Source organism: Hirundo rustica, chromosome 33, assembly GCF_015227805.2.
Source record: "Hirundo rustica isolate bHirRus1 chromosome 33, bHirRus1.pri.v3, whole genome shotgun sequence".
Classification (NCBI taxonomy): Eukaryota; Metazoa; Chordata; class Aves; order Passeriformes; family Hirundinidae; genus Hirundo; species Hirundo rustica.
In genome coordinates, this window is record NC_053482.1 from 80,215 (window position 1) to 101,159 (window position 20,945).

The following is a 20,945-nucleotide window of genomic DNA, read 5'->3' on the forward strand; positions in this document are numbered from 1 at the left end:
TGCACAGGCCCCAACCATGTCCGACATGGATGGTTCCCCGGGAAGGGCCTCAATAATCCTCTTGCAAACAGCATTACAGTTGCCCTGAGCAACAGACTGAATCATGAGCTTCCTTGCTGCCGGATCACTCACCTGCTTCTCAACCGCAGCAGTTAACCTCCCTGCAAAGCACAGGAAGGGCTCATCAACTCCCTGGACGATAGTCGCAAAGGGCTGCTGTGGAGTAGCCAGCTGTAAAGTCTGAACTAGGGCTGCCATGCCTGTCTGCTGGCACTGCTCCTGGACCAAGGGCTCATAACCAGCCTGCCCTTCGGCCCTGGTATAATTGCCTGTTCCCATTAGCATATCAATATTAACCATATGCCTAGGATCTCCTGGACCCAGTGTCCTATTCCGTTCCACCGCTCTGACTGCCAACTGAGTCCATTTACTCTCAAAGAAGTCATATTCAACCGGTGGGAAAAGGGCCCGAGCCAAGCTCCGAATGTCAAAGGGTGTCAAAAGACTGGCATTAAAAGAACGGAGAACCTGCATCACCTCAGCTGAGCCCAAACCATATTTCCCCACTGCATCACGCAGTTCTGACAAGGCCTGCCAAGCCAAGGGTTGAAAGGTGTTATGAATAGCACCCTGAAGGACAGGGAAGGCCTGAAGACCCTCAGATGAAGCAGCAGCATCTGCCCTATCCTGCCCTGTGGGCCCCACAGGGTCAGAGGCAGGTACTTGACTGGGAACCAGCTGAACATCAGACACGGCAGGTTCAGCACCAGCATCAGCATCTCCACTTAGTCCTTCAACCTTAGCCTTCACTTCCCCCCAAAAGCGCCCGCGGTCTTTTGGGCGTACAGTCACCTGACAAGGGGGTAGCGTCCAGGCTGTGGACGAAGAGCCAACAGCACGGGAATTTCTGCTCTTGTCAAAGACCGGCCGCATTTCGGCCGTGTCCCCGTTCGCGCTGAACTTAAACACCTCGGCGCCTGCAGCCGGCGCAACGCTAGCAGCAGGAAGCGGAGGCGGGGTCGGACCAGCCGCTGGCGCTGGCCCCCCCGCATCCTCAGCGGCGCTGGAGCCTGCGCCAGCTGCCGGAGACCGGTCCGACGGCTCCGCGGTGGGCACGCATCCCTGCGCGCCTGAGGAGCCCGTGCTGCGTTCAGGAGGAGGCGGCGACCGCGCCCCCGTGACTGGGGGTGCCGCGCCAGTCCCTGCTGGCAGCCCCTTAGAAGTAGCCGCACCAGAGCCTCTCCCCGCCCCGCCAGCACCGCCTGCAGCCCATGGGGCTGGTGCGGGAGGCGGAGTATCCGGAACCCCCCCGAGAAGGGGTCCCGCGGGGGCCCGGGAGCTCGTGGGCCCCCCCATCCCGGAGCCGGGCGAAGCTGTCAGCCCGCGCAGGGAGCCCCGCGCTGCCGGCGGCGCAGGGGCAGAGGCGGCCGACGCAGCCGCCTCCGGGCTCGGCCCAAGCGGCAGAGCGGGAAACTCCACACCGCCCGACCCCATCGGATACGTAACGGTCGTGCGGCAGAACAGACAATGCACCGTGACCGAATCGCGGCCAAAAGACAGGGGAGCCCGCTTTTCCGGAGCGCCCTCACCCACCAACGCCGGAAAGGCCTGGAGAGGGGGCGGCCCTGCCCCGCTCCAGCGGCTCCGCTGCGCGGGGACCGGCGGGGCCGGCCCCAGGCTTGGCAGGGCTCTGCCCCTCCTCTGCCCGAGACCAGCGCCAGAACCCGAGGGGGGGGAAACCCCCCGCGCAGGAACGGGGGAGGAAGGGGAAGAATCCACATCACAAAGCAGCTGAAATTCAGATTCCGGGTCTGACATAACGACCCCGCCCCCTCCCAGCTCTCCGTCCCGCTTCGGACTGGGGCTCTCAGCCTTCGAACTGTAAGGAGTCGACTTAAATACAGCTCTCTCAAATAATTTCAACTGCAATAAGAGTTCCGCGATGTCTTCATCGTATTCTATATCAAGAGAGTCTAACATACAGTCCCCCAGGAGGTACCACTCCCGTCGACTAAGCACAGACCCTGGCGTGGGAAAGAACCCATGCCGCCTGCCCCATGCAAATAGATCCTGTAGTCCCTCCTGGGATATCTGAGCATCCTTCCGCTCCAAGAGATCTCCCCAAAGTTCCAAAACTAAAGAATCTTCCATGATAAACACAAAACAGGGAAAAGGAGAAAGGAAGAACCTCACCACACTGTTCACCCACACTCAGGGTCACCAGATGTCACCGAGACACACAAAGCAATCACACGCAGACAAGAGATTTTCGCAGAGGTTCCTCTGATCCAGCTCCCAGCTGAAAGAGCGGAGAGAAGAGACCCCTTTGTTTATTCTTTTACTTTTATACATTTGTGGGTCTAGCAGAAGATTGGCTTTTTGGGGTTTCCACCCCTCAGCCTCAGTGGCCAGACGAATTGTCAGTTACAATTGTTTTCAGGTTAGAAATATGCAAACAAAGGACAAAGAATGAAAAACAAAGGATTTGTTTATATTACTTCTGTGGGAAAGGTAGAAGAACTGCTCTAATATTCTACAGTAACTAAAAGATCTGACTCCATTTATGAAAATCAAAAGGCTAATAAAAAACTCAGAAAAACCAGGGTAACATTCGCCTTGTTCCACTCCCAAATAAAAGGTGCTGGCAAGCAGCCTGGGGGGCTCTGCCTGGGCAGTTTCCTGGAGGTGAGGAGGTCTCACACTGGGGCTCCAATAAAATCTCGTGACCCGTTCAGCAGAGTCCGCCTTTCCATCTCTGCCTTCTTCGCCTTGCACCACCTGTGCCTACTGCTGAGGTCGTGTGGGAGCCAAGACCCCACAGGATGGGATTAGCTGGCGCTGCCAGCTGTCCGTACCTTTCCACATTGCAGTAACTGAGCTAGCCTGGGTGAGCGTGAGGAAGACCATGCGTTAGACACCAGGACAGGGGGTCATAGAGGTCATGTGGTCATGGGGGTCCATCAGGGTCATGTGGTCATGGAGGGTCCATCAGGGTCATGGCGGTCCATGAAGGTTGTGTGCACATGGGGGTCTGTCATGGTCATCACAGGTCCTTGGGGTTCCACCAGGGTCATTGGGTTGTGGGGGTCCATTGAGGTCATGTGGTCATGGGCGGTCATCAAGGGTCTATTGCGGTCCATCCAGGCCATGTGGTCATGTGGCATCGCTGGGGTCATGGGTCCATGGGGATCTACCTGGGTCATGGGTCCATGGGGGTCCATCAGGGTCATGTGGTCATGGGGGTCAACTGAGGTCATGAGGTTATGGGGGTCCATCAGGGTCATGGGGGTCAATTGAGGTCATGAGGTCATGGGGGTCCATCATGGTCATCACAGATCCATGGGGGTCCAGCAGGGTCATGTGGTCATCAGGGGCCATCATCACGCCGTTGTCCCCAAGGCCTTGTGTCACCTCCTGGTGCCACCATCACTTCAACATCACTTCAGTGTCTCCAGGGCCACCATTGCCCCAATGTCCCCAAGGCCACGAACACCTCAGTGTCCCCTCCCAGTGCCACCATTGCCCTGATGTCCCCAAGGCCACCACTGACCCCCCAATATCCCCAAGGCCACCACCACCTCAGTGTCCCCTCCCGGTGCCACCATTGTCTCAATGTCCCCAAAGCCACCATGACTCAATGTCACCCTTGGCTTTGTGTCACCTACTGGTGCCACCATCACCTCAGTGTCCCCAGGGCCACCATCATGTAAATGTAACCTCCTGGTGCTACCATCGCCCAATGTCCCCAAGGCCACCACAGACCCAATGTCCCCAAGGCCTTGTGTCACCTCACTGTCCCCTTCTGGTGCCACATAACCCAATGTCCCCAAGGCCACCATCACTCAATGTCAACTCCCAATGTCACCAATGCCTTGATGTCCCCAAGGCTACCACTGACCCAATGTCCCCAAAGGCACTGTCACCCCGATGTCACCCTTGGCTTTGGGTCCCCTTCTGGTGCCACCATCCTATCAATGTCCCCTCCCTGTGCCACCATCACCCCGATGTCCCCTCCCTGTGCCACCATCACCTCCGTGTCCCTTCCCAGTGCCACCATTGCCCCAATGTTCCCAAGGCCACCAGTGACCCAAGGCTCCCACTGCCACCATTGCCCCAATGTCCCCAAGGCCACCATCACTCAATGTCACCCTTGGCTTTGTGTCCCCTCCTGGTGCCACCACTGACCCAATGTCCCCAAGGCCTTGTGTCACCTCTCTGTCCCCTCCTGGTGCCACTGTTGATCCAATGTCCCCAAGGCCGTCATCATTGACTCAATGTCACCTCCTGGTGCCACCATTGCCCTGATGTCCCCAAACCCAGCATTGACCTGATGTCCCCAAGGCCTGGTGTCCCCTCCTGGTGCCACCATCACCCAATGTCCCCAAGATCTTGTGTCACCTCCTGGTGCTGCCATCACCCCGATGTCCCCAAGGCCACCAGTGACCCAATGTCCCCTTGCAGTGCCACCATCTTCTTGATGTCCCTAAAGCCACCAGTGACCCAATGTCCCCAAGATCTTGTGTCACCTCCTGGTGCTGCCATCACCCCGATGTCCCCAAGGCCACCATCATCTCACTGTCCCCTCCTGGTGCCACCATCACCCCAAGGTCCCCAAGGCCACCATTGCCCCAATGTCCCCAAGGCCACTGTCACCCCACTGTCCCCTCCTGGTGCCACTGTTGTTGCGATGTCCCCAAGGCCACCATCAACCCCATGTCACCAAGGCTTTGTGTCACCTCTTGGTGCCACCATCCCTTGAATTTCCCCAAGGTCACGATTGACCCAATGTCCCCAAGGCCACCATCACCTCAATGTCACCTCTTGGTGCCACCATCACCCCGATGTCCCCAAGGCCACCACTGACCCAATGTCCCCAAAGCCACCATCACTCAATGTCATCATTGGCTTTGTGTCCCCTCCTGGTGCCGCCATCACCTCAGTGTCCCCAAGGCCACCATTGACCTAATGTCCCCTCCCGGTGCCACCATCACCCCGATGTCCCCAAGGCAACCTTCACCCTGTGTCCCCTCCCAGTGCCAGCTCTCCGCACTGTCCCCGTGTTCCCTCCCCCAATGGACAAAATCCCTTTTTTTTCACCCATTTTTATTCATCACCCTTCTCGGGGAGACTTTGGGGACATTTTGAGGACAGCTCAGCAGGAGGTGGCGGCTCCTGCAGAGAGACGGGGGAGAGAGGGTCAGGGTGATGGTGCTGTCCCCAACGTCCCAAATGTCCCCAGTGTCCCCAAGGGGGCAGGGGACACTCACCTTTCCCGGCCAGAGGTGACAGCTCCGGGGAGGGGCGGCAGCGGCTGCGGGGACAGGGACACCTCAATGTCCCCAAATGTCCCCAGTGTCCCCAAATGTCCCCAGTCCCCATGTCCTTAATGTGCCCGATGTCCCCTGTGTCCCCAAATGTCCCCAAATGTCCCCAGTGTCCCCAAATGTCCCTGAGTGTCCGAAGGTCCCACCTGGCCTTGCTCCGGCACTTGCACTTCCCACCTGAGGGGACACAGGGGACAGAGGTGACCCAGGTGGCACACAGGTGACACAGGTGACACAAAGGTGGCACAAAGGTGGCACACAGGTGGCACTCACTGAACAGGACGATGATCCCCACCACGCTCAGCACCGCCGCCACCACGAGGCCACCGACACGCAGGTGACACCAGTCTGGGGAGGGGACAGGGGACAGCTGGGGACACCTGGGGTCACCTTGGGGACATTGGGGACACTTTGGGGACATTCTCAGTCCCTCCCAGTCCCTCCCAGTTCCCCACACTCACCGTACTGGAAGGGATTGGCGGCATCTGGGGGGAAGGGAGGGGTTAGAGAGACCAGTACGGACCAGCATGGACCCCTGCTCCCAGTATAAGCCAGTATGGACCAGTATAAACCAGTATGGACCAGTATAAACCAGTACAGATGAGCATGGACCTCTGCTCCCAGTATAAACCAGTACAGACCAGTATGAACTGGTACAGACCCCTCTCACCCAGTATAACCCAGTATGGGATTTCTATCCCAGTATGACTAGTATGATGCAGTGCATTCCCAGTTCATCCCAGTCCATCCCAGTTTGTCCCAGTCCCTCCCAGTTCCATCCTAGTTCCCTCCCAGTCCCCTCCCAGTTCCATCCCAGTTCATTCCAGTTCCCTCCCAGTCCATCCCCGTCCCTACCAGTTCCCTCCCAGTTTGTCCCAGTCCCTCCCAGTTTGTCCCAGTTCCATCCCAGTTCATTCCCAGTCCCTCCCAGTTCCCTCCCAGTTTGTCCCAGTCCCTCCCAGTTTGTCCCAGTCTCTCCCAGTTCCATCCCAGTTCATCCCAGTCCCTCCCAGTTCCATCCCAGTTCCTTCCCAGTTTGTCCCAGTCACTCACCCGGGGGGTTCCCTCTGGCCAGGGACAGAACTGGGAGGGGGGAGTGACACCAGTTAAACCAGTTTGGGGTAGGCACTGGGTGCAGTTCCTCCCAGTAACCCCCAGAATCATCCCAGTTTCATCCCAGTCCATCCCAGTTCATCCCAGTTCCCCCCAGTCCCCTCCCAGTTCCCTCCCAGTCTCTCCCAGTACCTCCCAGTATCACCAGTGCTCCGAGCATTTCCCACTCCATTCCGTGACCTTTGACTCCTGGGGGGGAGGGGAAATTCCAGAGGGTCCTGGGGGAAGGGACTGGGATGGACTGGGAGGGAACTGTGATGAACTGGGAGGGGACTGGGATGAACTGGGATGGAACTGGGACAAACTGGGAGGGGATCAGGATGAACTGGGAGGGACTGGGACAAACTGGGAAAGAACAGGGACAAACTGTGGGACTGGAACAAACTGGCAGGGAATGTGGTGAACTGGGAGGGACTGGGGAGGATGAGTCACTGGGATTCCTGAGCAGGGTGGGACTGGGACCAACTGGGGGGAACTGGAACTGACTGGGAGAGACGGGGAGGGGGGGGGGTGGGGGGGATTTGGGGACTACTGGGAGAGAACTGGGCAAACTGGGATGGACTGGGGGGACTGGGAGGTAACTGGGGTTTACTGGGATGGACTGGGGGTTACTGGGGGGGTTACTGGGTGGACTGGAAGGGACTGGGGGGTTACTGGAGGGTTACTGGGAAGTTACTGGTATGGACTGGGGGGTTACTGGGATTGACTGGCAGGTTACTGGGATGGACTGGGATGGACTGGGGGCCCCACTCACCTTCCCAGAGATGCCACAGGGAACTGAAATTGAGGCGGGGGGGGGGGGGGGAATAGAGGCGTGGTCATTTGAGGGGGAACGGCCAACAGAGGGGCGTGGCCAACAGAGGGGTGGTCAATTGAGGGGGCGTGGCCAAAGCAGAGACAGACTGGGTGTGATACTGGGATGGTCTGGGAATGGCGCTGGGAGACACTGGGACAAAGTGGGATGTACTGGGAGTGACATTGGAATGGACTGGGACAAACTGGGGGACGCTGGGGGGTACTGGAAGGGACTGGGGATGAACTGGGCTGTACTGGGAGGACAGGAGGGGCACTGGGGCTGTACTGGGGATGAACTGGGCTGTACTGGGAGGGACTGGAGGGGCACTGGGGTTGCACTGGGCTGTATTAGGTGGGACTGAAAGGGTTGATTGGGCTGTTCCCGCCTTCGCAGACTCCCATTGGTCAATTTTCATGCCTATCAAGGCTCTCAGCTAATCAGCGCGGGGGATCGAGGCGTCGGGGCAGGACCTGGAATCGGAGCCATTTTGGGCACTTTTAGCCTGCAGCTCCCGTCATGCCCCGCGGTTCAGTGGCGGCTTAACAGAACCAAAACTACAAATCCCGTCAGGACGCGCGCTGCACGGAGCAGCTTTATGCAGCTCCGCGTGCTCCATAGGCGCTCCCCACACCCTCCGGGTTTCCCGAATGCCTCCCCCGCACCTACTCAAGAGCCCCAAACCACAACACCCCAAATCGCATCGAGGCATCTTACCGCCACGTTCGGGACTACAGCTCCCGTCATGCACCGCGCTACGCACAGAGTGCCCTTGAAGCTGCGACTCCAGCTCCCATCATGCTCCGCGTCCCATTGAACCTTACAATTCCGGGCCTTCAACTCCCATCACCCCCCGTGGCCCCAGAGCGCCCTCACAACCCAGTCCCGGCCCTACAAGTCCCGCCACTTCCCGCGCCCCAAAGAGACCGATGAGAGCTCCCCAAGTGCCCCCCAAGGGCTTCCCGACCCCAAAGGATCCCCCCAGAAGCCCCTGTGGACGCAAAAGTGCCCACCCGGACTCTCTAAACGCTCCACTGCAGCGACTTGCGGGACTACAGCTCCCAGCGTGCATCGCAGCGCCCGTAGCGCGCCATTAAAGCAGCGACTCCATCTCCCGTGATGCCCGGCGGCCACATTGAGCCGCATTAAACCAGCGCCTCCATCTCCCGTAATGCTCCGCGGCCCCGTTACACCGCGTTATATCCGCGCCCACAACGCCCATCATCCCCCGCGCCCCAGAGAGCCCCCTCAGAGCCCCCCAGGCCCCCAAGTTCTCCATAAATTCCCACCTAAAACTGCCCAAAAAACAGGAAAAACACCCAATTTATTTGGGACACTGTGAAAAACGCTAATCACTTGTTTTAAAATTTTAAAAGTTTAATAGTAAATAAGATGGTTATAAAAATAGAATTAGAGTAAAAATTGAACAATTTTAGAGTTAGGACAATACGAGACAATAAAAACAAAGTTACAGACGTCTGGGTGCCTCTCCCGAGCCACAAGCTCTGGACAAGGACCCCTGCTAACAAAGGACTGTCTCTTAAAAGCAATAGCCTGTTGAATATTCATATATTTTATACATGATGCATAAACTTTATTTAAACAAAGAACTGTCTCTGGTTAGTATCACTTTTTTTTTTTTTTTTCTTTAATCTCTGTGGCATTCTCAAGGCTGAGAGAGGCAGGAGGAGTTGGTTTCTTCTGATAAGGAAGTAGGAAATTCTTTTTCTCTGAAAGATTTACATTTTCCTGTGGTTGGCATACAAAAACTACACTTTAACTACAAAACTTCATTTACTATACTATCAAAATATTAATACAACACCAACAATTAACACAACACAACACATATAGTAAATATCTTGCGTAGAGCCATATAATATGCACTTTTCACAATCCTCCCTCTTTCTTTTTATAATTAATTTGGCTCAAGCAATATTCATTGTTTTCTAGCCTTCATTATTCGCTTGTTTTTTTTCACAAATCCATCTCGCTTCTTTGAAGGGGTCTTCTATATTATTTTGTTTCTTTAACACCATAATCCTTGGTGGTGGTGTTGTTGTAGGCAACTTTTGGTCCATGTTCACTGATTGCATGCCTTGTACCACACTGGTGATGAGCCGAATGAAACAGGGAATCAAACAAGGAAGAAAGATTAGACCAGCTGTAGCGCTGTCCTAGGGTAACTTTATGATGCTTGTATCCCCAATCGTCTGTTCTGTTTGTGCTGTATATTGAGTTCTGTGCCTTTAAGACTGGTTCTAAGAGCAAGGAGAAGTGCGGAGTTTGTTTTGAGAAAACTGCCTGACTCCTCCACATTCTTCTCCAGCCAGGGTGTTCGGCAGAGGCTTGGAGAGACTGCAGGACAGAGATCTTGTTTTGCTTTTAGTTAGTTTCAGCTAGCTAGGGCAGAGAAGTTCCCTGGACTGTTTTTTTTCCTTTTTCTTGGAATTGTTTAAACCTGCTCTGGACTGAAAACCCAGGGGAGCACTGGGGGCTGCACCTGCGGCCCACCGGGGCCTGGACCTCGGCATTTTCCAGCAGCGCTGGAGAGACTGGGACTGAGGAGAGACTGAGAGAGAGAGCCGAGCTACACCCACGGCAAGGACTTTCTCAATTTGCCATATCACTTCAGAAGGAGAGGTTTTATTGTTTCATATTATTCATTCTTTATACTTGTATGCACTTCATTTGTTTAGTAAAACAGTTTTTTCCACTTTTCTCCAAAGGGTTTTTTTTTTTTTTTTTTTTTTACCGGACCGGTTGGAGGGAGGGGCCACTTAGGTTTGCTTCCTTAGAGGGATCCTCTACAGGGGTTTTCTCCCAAATTTGTCCCAAACCAGGACAAGCGCATAAAAGGAAGAAGCCTAACTTTTTCCACCATTCTGCTCCTAACACATTATCCCACCAGCTAGTGTTTAGCATTGATTCCCACTTTTGAACTGGTACATGGGCAATTTTTCTGATATCATTGACTATGTCCAGGACGGCATCTCCATTGTCATCTATTTTAAAACAACAATCTGATGTATTGAATTTTCCACAAACACCCCCTTCTTCAGCTAATAGATAGTCCAAAGCCAACCTATTCTGATACACAGCCGCTCTTGTTTGGGTTTGTTGCCTTGATATTAATTCCATTGCCTGACCAGTTTTGTTCGTTATTATCTCTACAGCGGCCTGAAGTCTTATAATATGATTTAGCATATAAATTGGGGTTCGATATCCCCAACTCCCATCTTGTGCCCAGGTGGCTGGCCCATATGTTTCCAGTATGCGTTCAGGGGGCCATTCCTCATCTCCTCATTTTTGGAATCCTCCAATCAATTCTCTTTTGTTTCTCTTTAGATCCTCATAAACTGGTATCCCTAATTGATCTCCATCAGGTCCTGGTAAAAGAAAAAATCCTGGCTGTATAATTCCTAGAGTACAGCTCCCTTTCCACTGGGAGGGGAGTTTTGGGTATGCTCTTTTTCCACATATCCAAAATAAGCCGTCTGAAGCTTTCCAATAGTTAAATTTTTGTTGATCTATATTCTCCCAAAATTTGGAAACTTCTGGGATGCCATAGTAAGGATTTTTACTTGTATCATTACATTGAAAAAGGTTTGTTTTGTTGTCGTACTTACAATTCACTTTTTTTGCTTTTTCTTGGGTCCAATACACAGTTGGTGCTTCTGGGACCCACCATACAGAAGTTCCATTACTAACCTTATATCTTTTACAGGGTGTTTTTCCTACTTCATAGAGGAAGCTTTTCCCAGTGTGCCAGAGACATTCTTCCCCTATCACTGTTGAGCTTAAAATCCACCCTTCTGGTCTGTTTTCTCCACTTGTACTTGCTTGGTTCCATTTTAGAAGCTCAATTGGGCCTAAGCTGCTGCCTTTCATGGCCATTCTTCTGACATCAAAGCCCCTCCACAGACCCAACAATTGGTTATGTTAAGTTCCTTACTTATTCTTTCTCCTAATTCTACAAACTGATTTTTACCCATCCTTGAGATATCTATTTCTTTCTCTAATTGCTGTTCAAGTTTGGTATACAAATCATTGATGGAAATTGGCACAGGCTTAGGTGGTTTTACTGACTTAGCTTTTTTGCTTATCAACTGCTCTTTTACTAAATCTGGTGCTTTTTTTCCAGTAATGTAGGTAAAACAAATCCATCTCCCCTCTTTTGGGCACTGACTTCCCATCCTGCTTCCACTTGTTCCTAAGTTCTCTGCAATCCAGTACTTTTTCCCTTTATGTATGCAATTGCCCAATTTGGATGGGTTGTAACAGTGGCTGTTGACATGAGTGTGAGAAATGAAAAAAGAACCTCGGTGTCTTTCCATGTACAGCTTTTGGTAACATCTGTAACATGGCCTTGTCGATATCCCAAAAGGGAGAAGACAAAAATTGAGTGACAGAAAAAGGAGTAACAGAGGTCCAGTATGGCTTATACTCCCACCTCCCATGCCTATGGGGTTGCAACCCACAGCAGGTGTATTTGATCTTCTTGGTGGCGAATACAGAGGCCAATCTGGTCTTGCCCTCTATTTCCTTGTCACTTCCTCTTAGCTAATTTCCAGACAAATCGTTTTTGACACTTTTTAACTGTCGTTTCCCACTGTTCTTCAGGTATCTCCCATTCAACAGGCACTAATAATTCCCATCCACAAAACAAAGTTATTATTTCAGTTTCTTGGAATTCTATTTGGATAGGAGATCGATTTGGCCCTTGACACTTCCTGCAACGAGAGCGTTGCTTGTGTGAACTACAATACCAATTCTTCTCACAATTTAAACATTTACATTTAACCCAGCTAGCATGTCTGGTATTTGGGTGGATCAAACAGGATATTTGGTCTGCCACTGATGGAAGTTGCAACTCCTCTTACTCCTTGTATAAATCACAGGCTAAGGCGTGAATACAAGAGTTCTCTGTCCGAAACAGTCCTGATCCTCCTGTTTGGAGTGGAAGTATTCCTCCCCAAGGAGGGTATCTGAGGCGTCTCAAAATTGTCCAGACGGTACTTGAAACCACTAATATAAGCTTGGCCTTATCTCCCAATTAGGTGTGATCCTGGGTATGTTTCTTGGACTATTTGGGTCGTCCCAGTTCATTACCACCCAGTCCCCGTTTAAGAGTCAGTTTTGTATCACCCGGTTCAGATGTAATCGTCCACTCCTTAGGTTCATCCACAGGTCCTTTGATTCTGCTGGCGTGGATCCACCCTCGTTCCTTGGTCCGGATCGCGGCCTCGGTCGTCAGCAATACCTGAAAAGGACCTTCCCACTGAGGAGTTAAAGATTGCTCTTTCTAGGTTTTTACTAGCACCCATTCCCCTGGATGAACATTATGGATTTTAAAATCTAAAGGTGTGGTTTGAGGCATTATTCCTTTCAACCGTAAGTTTTCAAGAGTTTTTGCGATGGTGTTAACGTATCTTTTAACGCTTATTTCCCCTACCTCATAGGCAGCATTTTCATGTTGGGTGGTTAAAAAGGGTAACCCAAACATCATTTCATAGGGTGACACTCCCAGGTCTGACCGGGGTTGTGTTCGGATCCTCAATAAGGCCACAGGTAACACTTTTGACGTAAAATGCGTTCCTCTGTCTGAGTCTATTCTATTAACCATTCTGTATCTGGGAATAATTTGTTCTAAAATGGTCTTACTTACCATGTTGGCTGAGGCCTTGGTAGTGGGAACTGCTTCTACCCAATGGGTTAAATCATCTGTTATTACTAATAAATACTTCCATCTTTGTACTTGAGGAAGTTCAGTAAAATCTACTTGGATAATTTGAAATGGTCGAAGAGCTAACTCACGACCTCTTAATGTTGTTTTTCTCATTATCTTTTTGTTTATCCTCTGGCAAGTTATACATTTTTCAGTTACTTGCTTTGCTACTCCATAAATCCCAATGCATCCATAGTTCCTTAAAAAATGATCACACAAGGCCTGAGTACCCCAATGGGTTTTCTGATGCATATCTTCTAATATTTTTTCTAGCCAGTATTTTATTAAGTAATTGTCTTCTATCAGGAAGTTTCCATTTCCCTGATTCAGCCTGTTCTCCTCCTATCTTATTTAATTCTTTTTTTCTCTGCTTCACTAAACTTTGGGATTTCCAATTTTTCCTCATTTGAAGTTAATATTAACATGACTCTTTCAGCTCCATTTTCTGCTGCATCCTTAGCTTCCTGATCTGCTAAATTATTTCCTCTTATTTCTGGGGTCACTCCTTTTTGGTGTCCCTTAATGTGTACTATAGCTATTTCTTCAGGCAGTTTTAATGCCTCTAAAATCTCTAAAATGAGTCCCTCATGTACTAATCCTTTTCCTCTTGAGTTAAGTAATCCTCTTTCTTCCCAAATTTTTCCAAAAGTATGTACTACTCCAAAAGCATACCTCGAATCAGTGTATATAGTTCCTTTCTTGTGTGCTAAATATTCCAGTGCCTTTTTTAGAGCATATAATTCACAAGTTTGAGCTGACCAGTTTGAGGGTAATTTTCCTTTTTCAATAGTTTGCATGTTTTTTCCATCAACTACTGCATAACCTGACATCCTTTTTCCTTGTAGACATCTGGAGGAACCATCTACATAGATTATTTCCCCTTCTGAAAGGGTTTGTTCTTCAAGATCTCCTCAAACTTTCATTTGGTATTGGATAATTTCTAAACAGTTATGTATTAGGTTATCTGCTGGTTCTCTATATAGGAATTGAGCTGGATTTAAACTCCTGTTTACCTCTAATGTCAGATCATCACTATCTATCAAGATTGCTTCATATTTTAACATTCTAGAGCCTGTCAACCATTTTTCAGCTTTCTGATTTAACACATTTCGAACCGCATGAGGTGTGCACACAATTAGTTTACCTCCAAAAGTAAGTTTACGACTTTCTTCTACAAGGATTGCAGTAGCGGCTGTAGCTTGAATACATACTGGCCAGCCGTGGCTCACTGGGTCCAACATCTTTGATAAATAAGCTACTGGTCTCTTTACTCCTCCCCACTCCTGGACCAGAACTCCATGAGCTACCCCCTGTTCTACATTCACATACAGATGAAAGGGTTTTTCTAGTGAAGGTAAGCTTAAAGCTGGTATTGAGGCTAGTTTTAACTTCAATTTTTCTAATTTATCATCATCTTCCTTGGTCCATTTTATATTATCTCCCTCTGTCAATTTCTCATACAAAAATTTTACTGCCTGTGTGTACCCCTCAATCCATAATCTACAATATCCCAACAATCCAAGTAGTTTTCTGATTTCCCTCTTTGAAGAGGGAGGTGGAAGGGATAAAATTCCTGCAATTCTCTCTGGACTGAGCCTTTGACTACCCTTACTTATCAAGTGTCCAAGATATTTTACTTCTAGTTCTACAAATTGCAGTTTCCCTTTTGATACCCTTAATCCTTTTTCTCCAAGAAAATTTAAAAGCTTTATTGTAGCTTCTCTAACTTCAACTTCATCTTCCCCAGATAGTAGAAGATCATCCACATATTGGATAATTTGTATTCTAGGAGGAGTGGAGAAGGCTTGCAGTATTTTTTCTAAAGCTTGCCCAAATAAGTTTGGAGACTCCGTGAACCCCTGCGGTAATTTTGTCCATCTTAATTGCTGCTTTCTTCCAGTTTTTGGATCCTCCCATTCAAAGGCAAAGATATCTCGGCTCTCCTTGGCTAGTGGACAGGCCCAAAAAGCATCTTTAAGATCCACTACACTAAACCACTGATGCTGGGGTGGAACTTTACTTAGAAGTGTATAGGGATTGGGTACCACTGGATAAGAGACCGAGTTCTTTTGTTAACCTCCCTTAAATCTTGTACTAGTCTGTAACTCCCATCAGGCTTCTTTACTGGGAGAATAGGGGTATTATGGGGAGACATGCAAGGTTTTAGTGTCCCATCCTTTATTAGTCCTTCTATTACTGGCTTCAAACCCTCCCGTCCCTCTAAAGATATGGGGTATTGACGTACACGTATGGGACAATCTTCTCTCTCTGTTGTAACACTTATAGGATCAATATTTAATCCTCCCCTATTTCCTTCCCCAGCCCAAACTTTCTTGTTAATTTTTTTTTTTCTCCTCTTGGCCTAATTTTAAAACTTTAGCTGTCATTTTCTCATCTTCTTGTATAACCCCTATTCCTAATTTCACTTGTGAGTCTCTTCCTAGTAGGTTGCTACCTGTCTTTGGGACCACTCTGCCAACAACATTCTCCTTGATTCTGCAGTGTCACAAGGATCCATGATCCATGAGGTTCTGTAGTGTCACCATGGTCTCTTTGGTTCCACAAGGCCTTGCTGTGCCACAATGGCCCCTTGGATTAATGAGGTTCTGTACTGTCAACAGGAATCTCCTTGGTTCCTCAGTGTCATAATGTACCCTTAGTTCCATGAAGTGCCTGGCCTCCCACAGCCTCTCAGAGACCCTTTTCCCCCTCAAGGTCCCTGACAACTCCTCATGGCCCCTCACAGCCCCTCACAGCCCCAGGCACAGGGCTCCTCCCAAAGGAGAAGGGGTCGGGCCCTGCTTGTTCTCCTTTGATTTCAGTCCCTTCACAGCCATGAGTAAAGAAAGGCTGAAATGGAGCCTTTCCCCAGCGTTTCCCTCGGGGTTCATTGCGGCTGAAGCTGTGTGCTGGCGCTGGCCCCAGCGCCAACATCCCTGCAGCCGCCCAGGCCTTTGCTGTCCCCCCGTGTCCATTCCCTGTCCCCGAGTCCCGCCCGGCTCTGGCAGCAGCAGGAGCCGCAGCGCAGCGGGCGCTGGCCCGGCCCAGCCGGGGCTCCCGGGCAGGAGCAGCAGCAGCGCCGGCCCCTTCCCACCTGCTCCTGCCTCGGCTTCCCAGGGGATTTTCCAGCTGAATTTCTGGAGTAGAGCAACAATCACCCACAAACAGCCCTGAATCCTCCGGGCCCGGCTGTGCTGCCCTGAGCCAGCCTTCAGAGAAAGAAAGGATCGGGTTCCAGCGCTGTTTTCAGCACTGTTTTACTCACCCTGAGGTGACAGCAGGAGGCTGCCACTGCCTTTGCCTTGGGAATTGTAGATCATGGCTGTTCTTGCCCCTCTTCTGCTTGCCACTTGAATTTTATCCGTTAAATTGCAATTGCCTCTTTCGATTGGTGCCACCCAGAGTGCCTTTGTGACAGGGAACTCTGGCATCATGAATAGCAGATCTCCAAATGTTCACAGGTCCCTGAGCTCAAAGCTGAGGAGAGTTAAAGCCACACAGGCCACATTTGCAGCGCTCAAACACAGCCCTGATGCTTGTGCTGCTGAAATAGAATCAATTGACAGAGGCCATCAGAAATTGCCTCTGGAGAGTCAAATAAAATGAAAAAATCCACCAGAAGAAAAAGAAACCAACAAGAACTTCTCAACTCGCTTCATCGTTGCTTCCGAGCAGCAGCCCAAAGTGGAGATGCCCAGAGGTATTCCCAGCTGCTGCTGATCCCAGTTGGAGCCCAGCCTGCTGCCCAGTCCCAGCAGAACCTGAGCCCAGCCCGGGCAGCTCCCGCAGTGTCGGGAGCTCAGCGCACGCGGGGCCAGGCCCAGAGCCCCGGGCACGGCCGCCGATTGCGGGGCAGCGGCACAGGCGGAATGTCCTGCGGCCCAAACCTCCTGCTCCTGACACACAGCGCCCATCGTTCTCCCCCTCCTTCTCCCCCTCTCCCAGCACAGCAAAAATTCCAGCTCGGAGGAGGCTTCCCATGACAGGGTTCAGGCTCCTGTTTCAGCCTGAGTGTCCCTGCAGAGGAACAGGGCATCTTTCAGGCAGTTCCACAAGCTCAGGATTCTCATTTCATGGGAAATCTGAGAGGCAAATCCCTTGTTAGGAAGGACAAAAGCAGAGGGAATGGATTGGAAATGATTTAGACAAAATGACCCTTTTTTACAGATCAAGTCCACCAAGTCATTCCCTGCATTTTTCCTTTTCAGTTTCTTTCTGTCATCTGCTCTGAGAGCTTGTTCTGCTGCTTCCAATGAACTGATTGTACTCTTGATTTATATCAGTGCATGACATGTAGAATCATCAAAACTGAACACAGAAACAAATTCCCTCTGTCAGCCCATTTTCATGTTCTGGATCACTTTCAAAATGTCCATGGTGTTGTTGAAATGATTATCACACAACCCTCAACTTCTGGCTGCAGGCTCTAGAGATTCTATCTCTGCATTCAACCAGGCTTGTACTCCCTAACAATTCATGGAATCACACAATCACTATGTTGGAAGAGACCTTCAAGATTATCGAGTCCAAACCTTGCCCTAACACCTCAACTAAATCATGGCACTGAGTGCCACATCCAGTCTTTTTTTAAACACCTGCAGGGATGGTGCTGCCACCACCTCCCCAGGCAGACCATTCCAGAACTTTATCGCCCTTTCCGTAAAAAGATTTTTCCTAATATCCAACCAGTATTTCCCTTGATGCAGCTTCAGACTGTGTCCTCTCATTCTGTCAGTTGCTGCCTGGAGAAAGAGACCAACCCCCACCTGACTACAACCACCCTTCAGGAAGTTGTAGAGAGTGATAAGGTCACCTCTGAGTCTCCTCTTCTCCAGGCTAAAGAACGGCAGCTCCCTCAGCCACTCCTCACAGGACCTGTGTTCCAAGTCCCTCACCAGCCTTGTTGCCCTCCTCTGGATGCACTCAAGCATCTCAACGTCCTTCCTAAACTGAGGGACCCAGAACTGGACACAGCACTCCAGGTGTGGCCTCACCAGTGCCGAGTAGAGGGGAAGAATGACCTCCCTGCTCCTGCTGGCCACACCATTCCTGATCCAGGCCAGGTGCCATTGGCCTTCTTGGCCACCTGGGCACACTGCTGGCTCATGTCCAGCCTGCTGTCCATCAGTGGAACAGGTCCCTTTCTGCCTGGGCACTGTCCAGCCACACTGTCGCCAGAGTAGAGCGCTGCAGGGGGTTATTGTGCCCAAAATGCAGGACTCAGTACTTGGACTTATTAAACTTCATCTTATTGGACTCTGCCCACCCATCCAACTGTTCCAGGTCTCTCTGCAGAGCCCTCCTACCTTCCAACAGATCTACACACGCTCCCAGCTTAGTGTCATCTGCAAATTTGCTAATAAAAGACTCATTACCCTCATCCATGTCATCAATAAAAATCCTGAACAGATCTGGCCCCAGCACAGACCCCTGAGGAACACCACTGGTGTCTGGCTGCCAGCTGCATGCAGCACCGTTCCCCACCACTCTCTGGGCCCGGCCATGCAGACAGTTCTTAACCCAGCAAAGAGTGCTCCGGTCCAAGCTGTGGGCTGCCAGCTTTTCCAGGAGTGTGCTGTGGGAGACAGTGTCAAAGGCCTTGCTGAAGTCCAAATACACAACATCCACAGCATTCCCACATCCACCAGGTGGGTCACTTGGTCATAAAAGGAGAGCAGGCTGGTCAAACACAACCCACCCCTCCTAAACTCATGCTGGCTGGGTCTGACACCCTGGCCATCCTGTAGGTGCTGTGTGATGACACTCAATATAAACTGCTCCATGACCTTACCGGGTACTGAGGTCAGGATGACTGGACTCTAATTACCAGGATCCTCCTTCCCACCCTTCTTCTGAATGCCTGTCACATTGGCCAGATTCCAGTCACCTGGAACCTCACCAGTGAGCCAGGAATGTTGGTTAAATGATGGAGAGCAGCTTTGCAGGCTCATCTGCCAGCTCCCTCATCACCTTGGGATGGATCCCATCTGGGCCCATAGATTTCTGAACATCCAAGCAGCTCAGCAGTTCTCTGACTGCCTCCTCCTGGATAACAGGGGGACCATTCTGCTCCCTGACACCATCTACCAGCCCAGGAGGGCAGTTGTCCTGAGGACAAGCTGTCTTCCCACTAAAGACTGAGGAAAAGAAGGCATCAAGCACTTCTGCCTTCTCCTCATCTGCAGTTACTGAGTTCCTTCCCACATCCAGCAGAGAACAAAGGTTGGTCTTACCCTTCCTTTGCCTCTAATATATTTGTAAAAACATTTTTTATTATCCTTTACAAAAGCTGTCAAAATAAGTTTGAACTGAGCTTTGGCCACCCTACTGTTTTTCCTACATGCCCTAGCAACTCTCTTAAATACCTCCTGAGAGACCTGACCCTCCTTCCAAAGATGATACATCCTCTTTTTATTCCTAAGATCTTTCAAAACCCTGTTGCCCATCCAGGATGGACGTTTGCCTCGTCAGCTCATCTTTCAGCACACAGTCTGTTCCTCTGCCCTCAAGATCTCTGCTTTGAAGCACACCCACCCTTCCTGGACTCCTTTGTTTTGAAAGGCTGCTTCCCAAAGAAACTCTCAGAATAAGTCTCCTAAAGAGGCCAAAGTCTGCCCTCCTGAAGCCCAGTGTAAAAGTCTTATTGATATTCCTTCTGATTTCACCAAATATCTAGAACTCTCTCATTTCTTGATCACTCTGTCCCAAGCATCCTCCAACCACCACATCTCCCACCACCCCATCTCTATTTGCAAACAACAGGTCTAACATAGTCCATCCCCTGGTGGGCTCACACCAGCTGTGACAACAGGTTGTTCTCCATACACTCCAAAACCTTCCTGCACTGCCTCTTTTCTGCTGTATTAAGATCCCAGCAGATGTCTGGCAGGTTAAAGTCACCTACAAGAACAGGGGCTGGTGATCCTGAAACATTCTCCAGCTGCTTATAGAATAAGTTGTCCAGCTCTTCTTCTTCCTGCTTGGTTTGACAATAACAGACTCCCAGTAGGTACCACCGGTACCCCGTCCTGTTTTCTTAGGGGAGAACAGTAACAATGGAAACCTTACCAATGGCACAACTCCCCAGTTCACAAGGAAAAGAAAGAACAAGTTGTCATGTTTATTAAAGATTTGTCCTGCTTTGCTGCAAGGCTCCTGCTGCATGCACAGTGTGGAAAGCCAAGGGGAGCTGCTGTTGGTGGCACAGCTTGTGCCAAAAGCTCCACCCTGTTCTCCAGGAAAGTTTCTTGGAAAGAGCAAATGGGATTTTGGAGCAGATTCTGGGGAAACTGAAAGAGCTTTTAAGGAATGTAATGAAAATGGAAAGAAACATTCCAAGATGTTTTTCTCTATTTATTTCTATGCTCCCCTTTTCCATCTTGCACTACTTCTCCATCCCATCAATTCCAAATGGATCTCACCTCGAAGATCCATGAGTTGGCAACTTTTAGACACTGTAAAATACCATGAGCTGCATCCAGTTTGCCTTCCCCTGTTTTTCTTGGAAAGCAATGCTGGAGACACAAGTGCAGTGCTTGGGTCAGGTACAAATTCTGCATTCAGGGAATGTGCTCTGACAGTGTCTGACCCTCAGCAGGGACAATGCACAGCATCAGCCAAGGGGATTCCTGTGCCACCGTGCAGGAGTCAAGACTCTGGGTCTTGGCTCAACACTGCAAAGTTCCCGTGTCTGGACAGGCTCAGGGGCTGCCCCCAGGGAGCGCGGGGTTCGGCGCGGGGCTGAGCGAGCAACAGAAAAACGGACACGGGGAAAAATGGCCCCAGGGCTTCAGTTGCAGCAGCAGCAGTGGCAGCAGCAGCAGCAGCGGCATAAGCCAAATAGGAGATTTTGTCTACCCCATCCTGCTTCTTCCCTCCCTCTCCCTCAGTCCCGCACACTCTCCCGCAGCCCCGCACCCTCTCCCGGTCTCCCTTTCCCGGTGTCCCCCTCCTCTCCCAGTCTCCCTCTCCCCTGCCGGGCCGGGCC

At 50.7% G+C, this 20,945-nt stretch overlaps 1 protein-coding gene across 1 annotated transcript; it reads right to left on the reverse strand.

Annotated features, from left to right (window-relative positions):
* Positions 1-5,117: 5,117 nt before the first annotated feature.
* On the reverse strand, positions 5,118-6,684 carry LOC120764647 (FXYD domain-containing ion transport regulator 3-like). Its single transcript, XM_040088652.2, has 7 exons — positions 6,570-6,684; positions 6,378-6,407; positions 5,786-5,809; positions 5,598-5,672; positions 5,471-5,501; positions 5,268-5,311; positions 5,118-5,172 (listed from the first exon to the last, which is right to left on the reverse strand). Exons 1-7 carry the CDS (start codon positions 6,607-6,609, stop codon positions 5,153-5,155), a joined length of 264 nt encoding a protein of 87 aa, XP_039944586.1. The 5' UTR covers positions 6,610-6,684; the 3' UTR covers positions 5,118-5,152.
* Between the last annotated feature and the right edge of the window lie 14,261 nt (positions 6,685-20,945).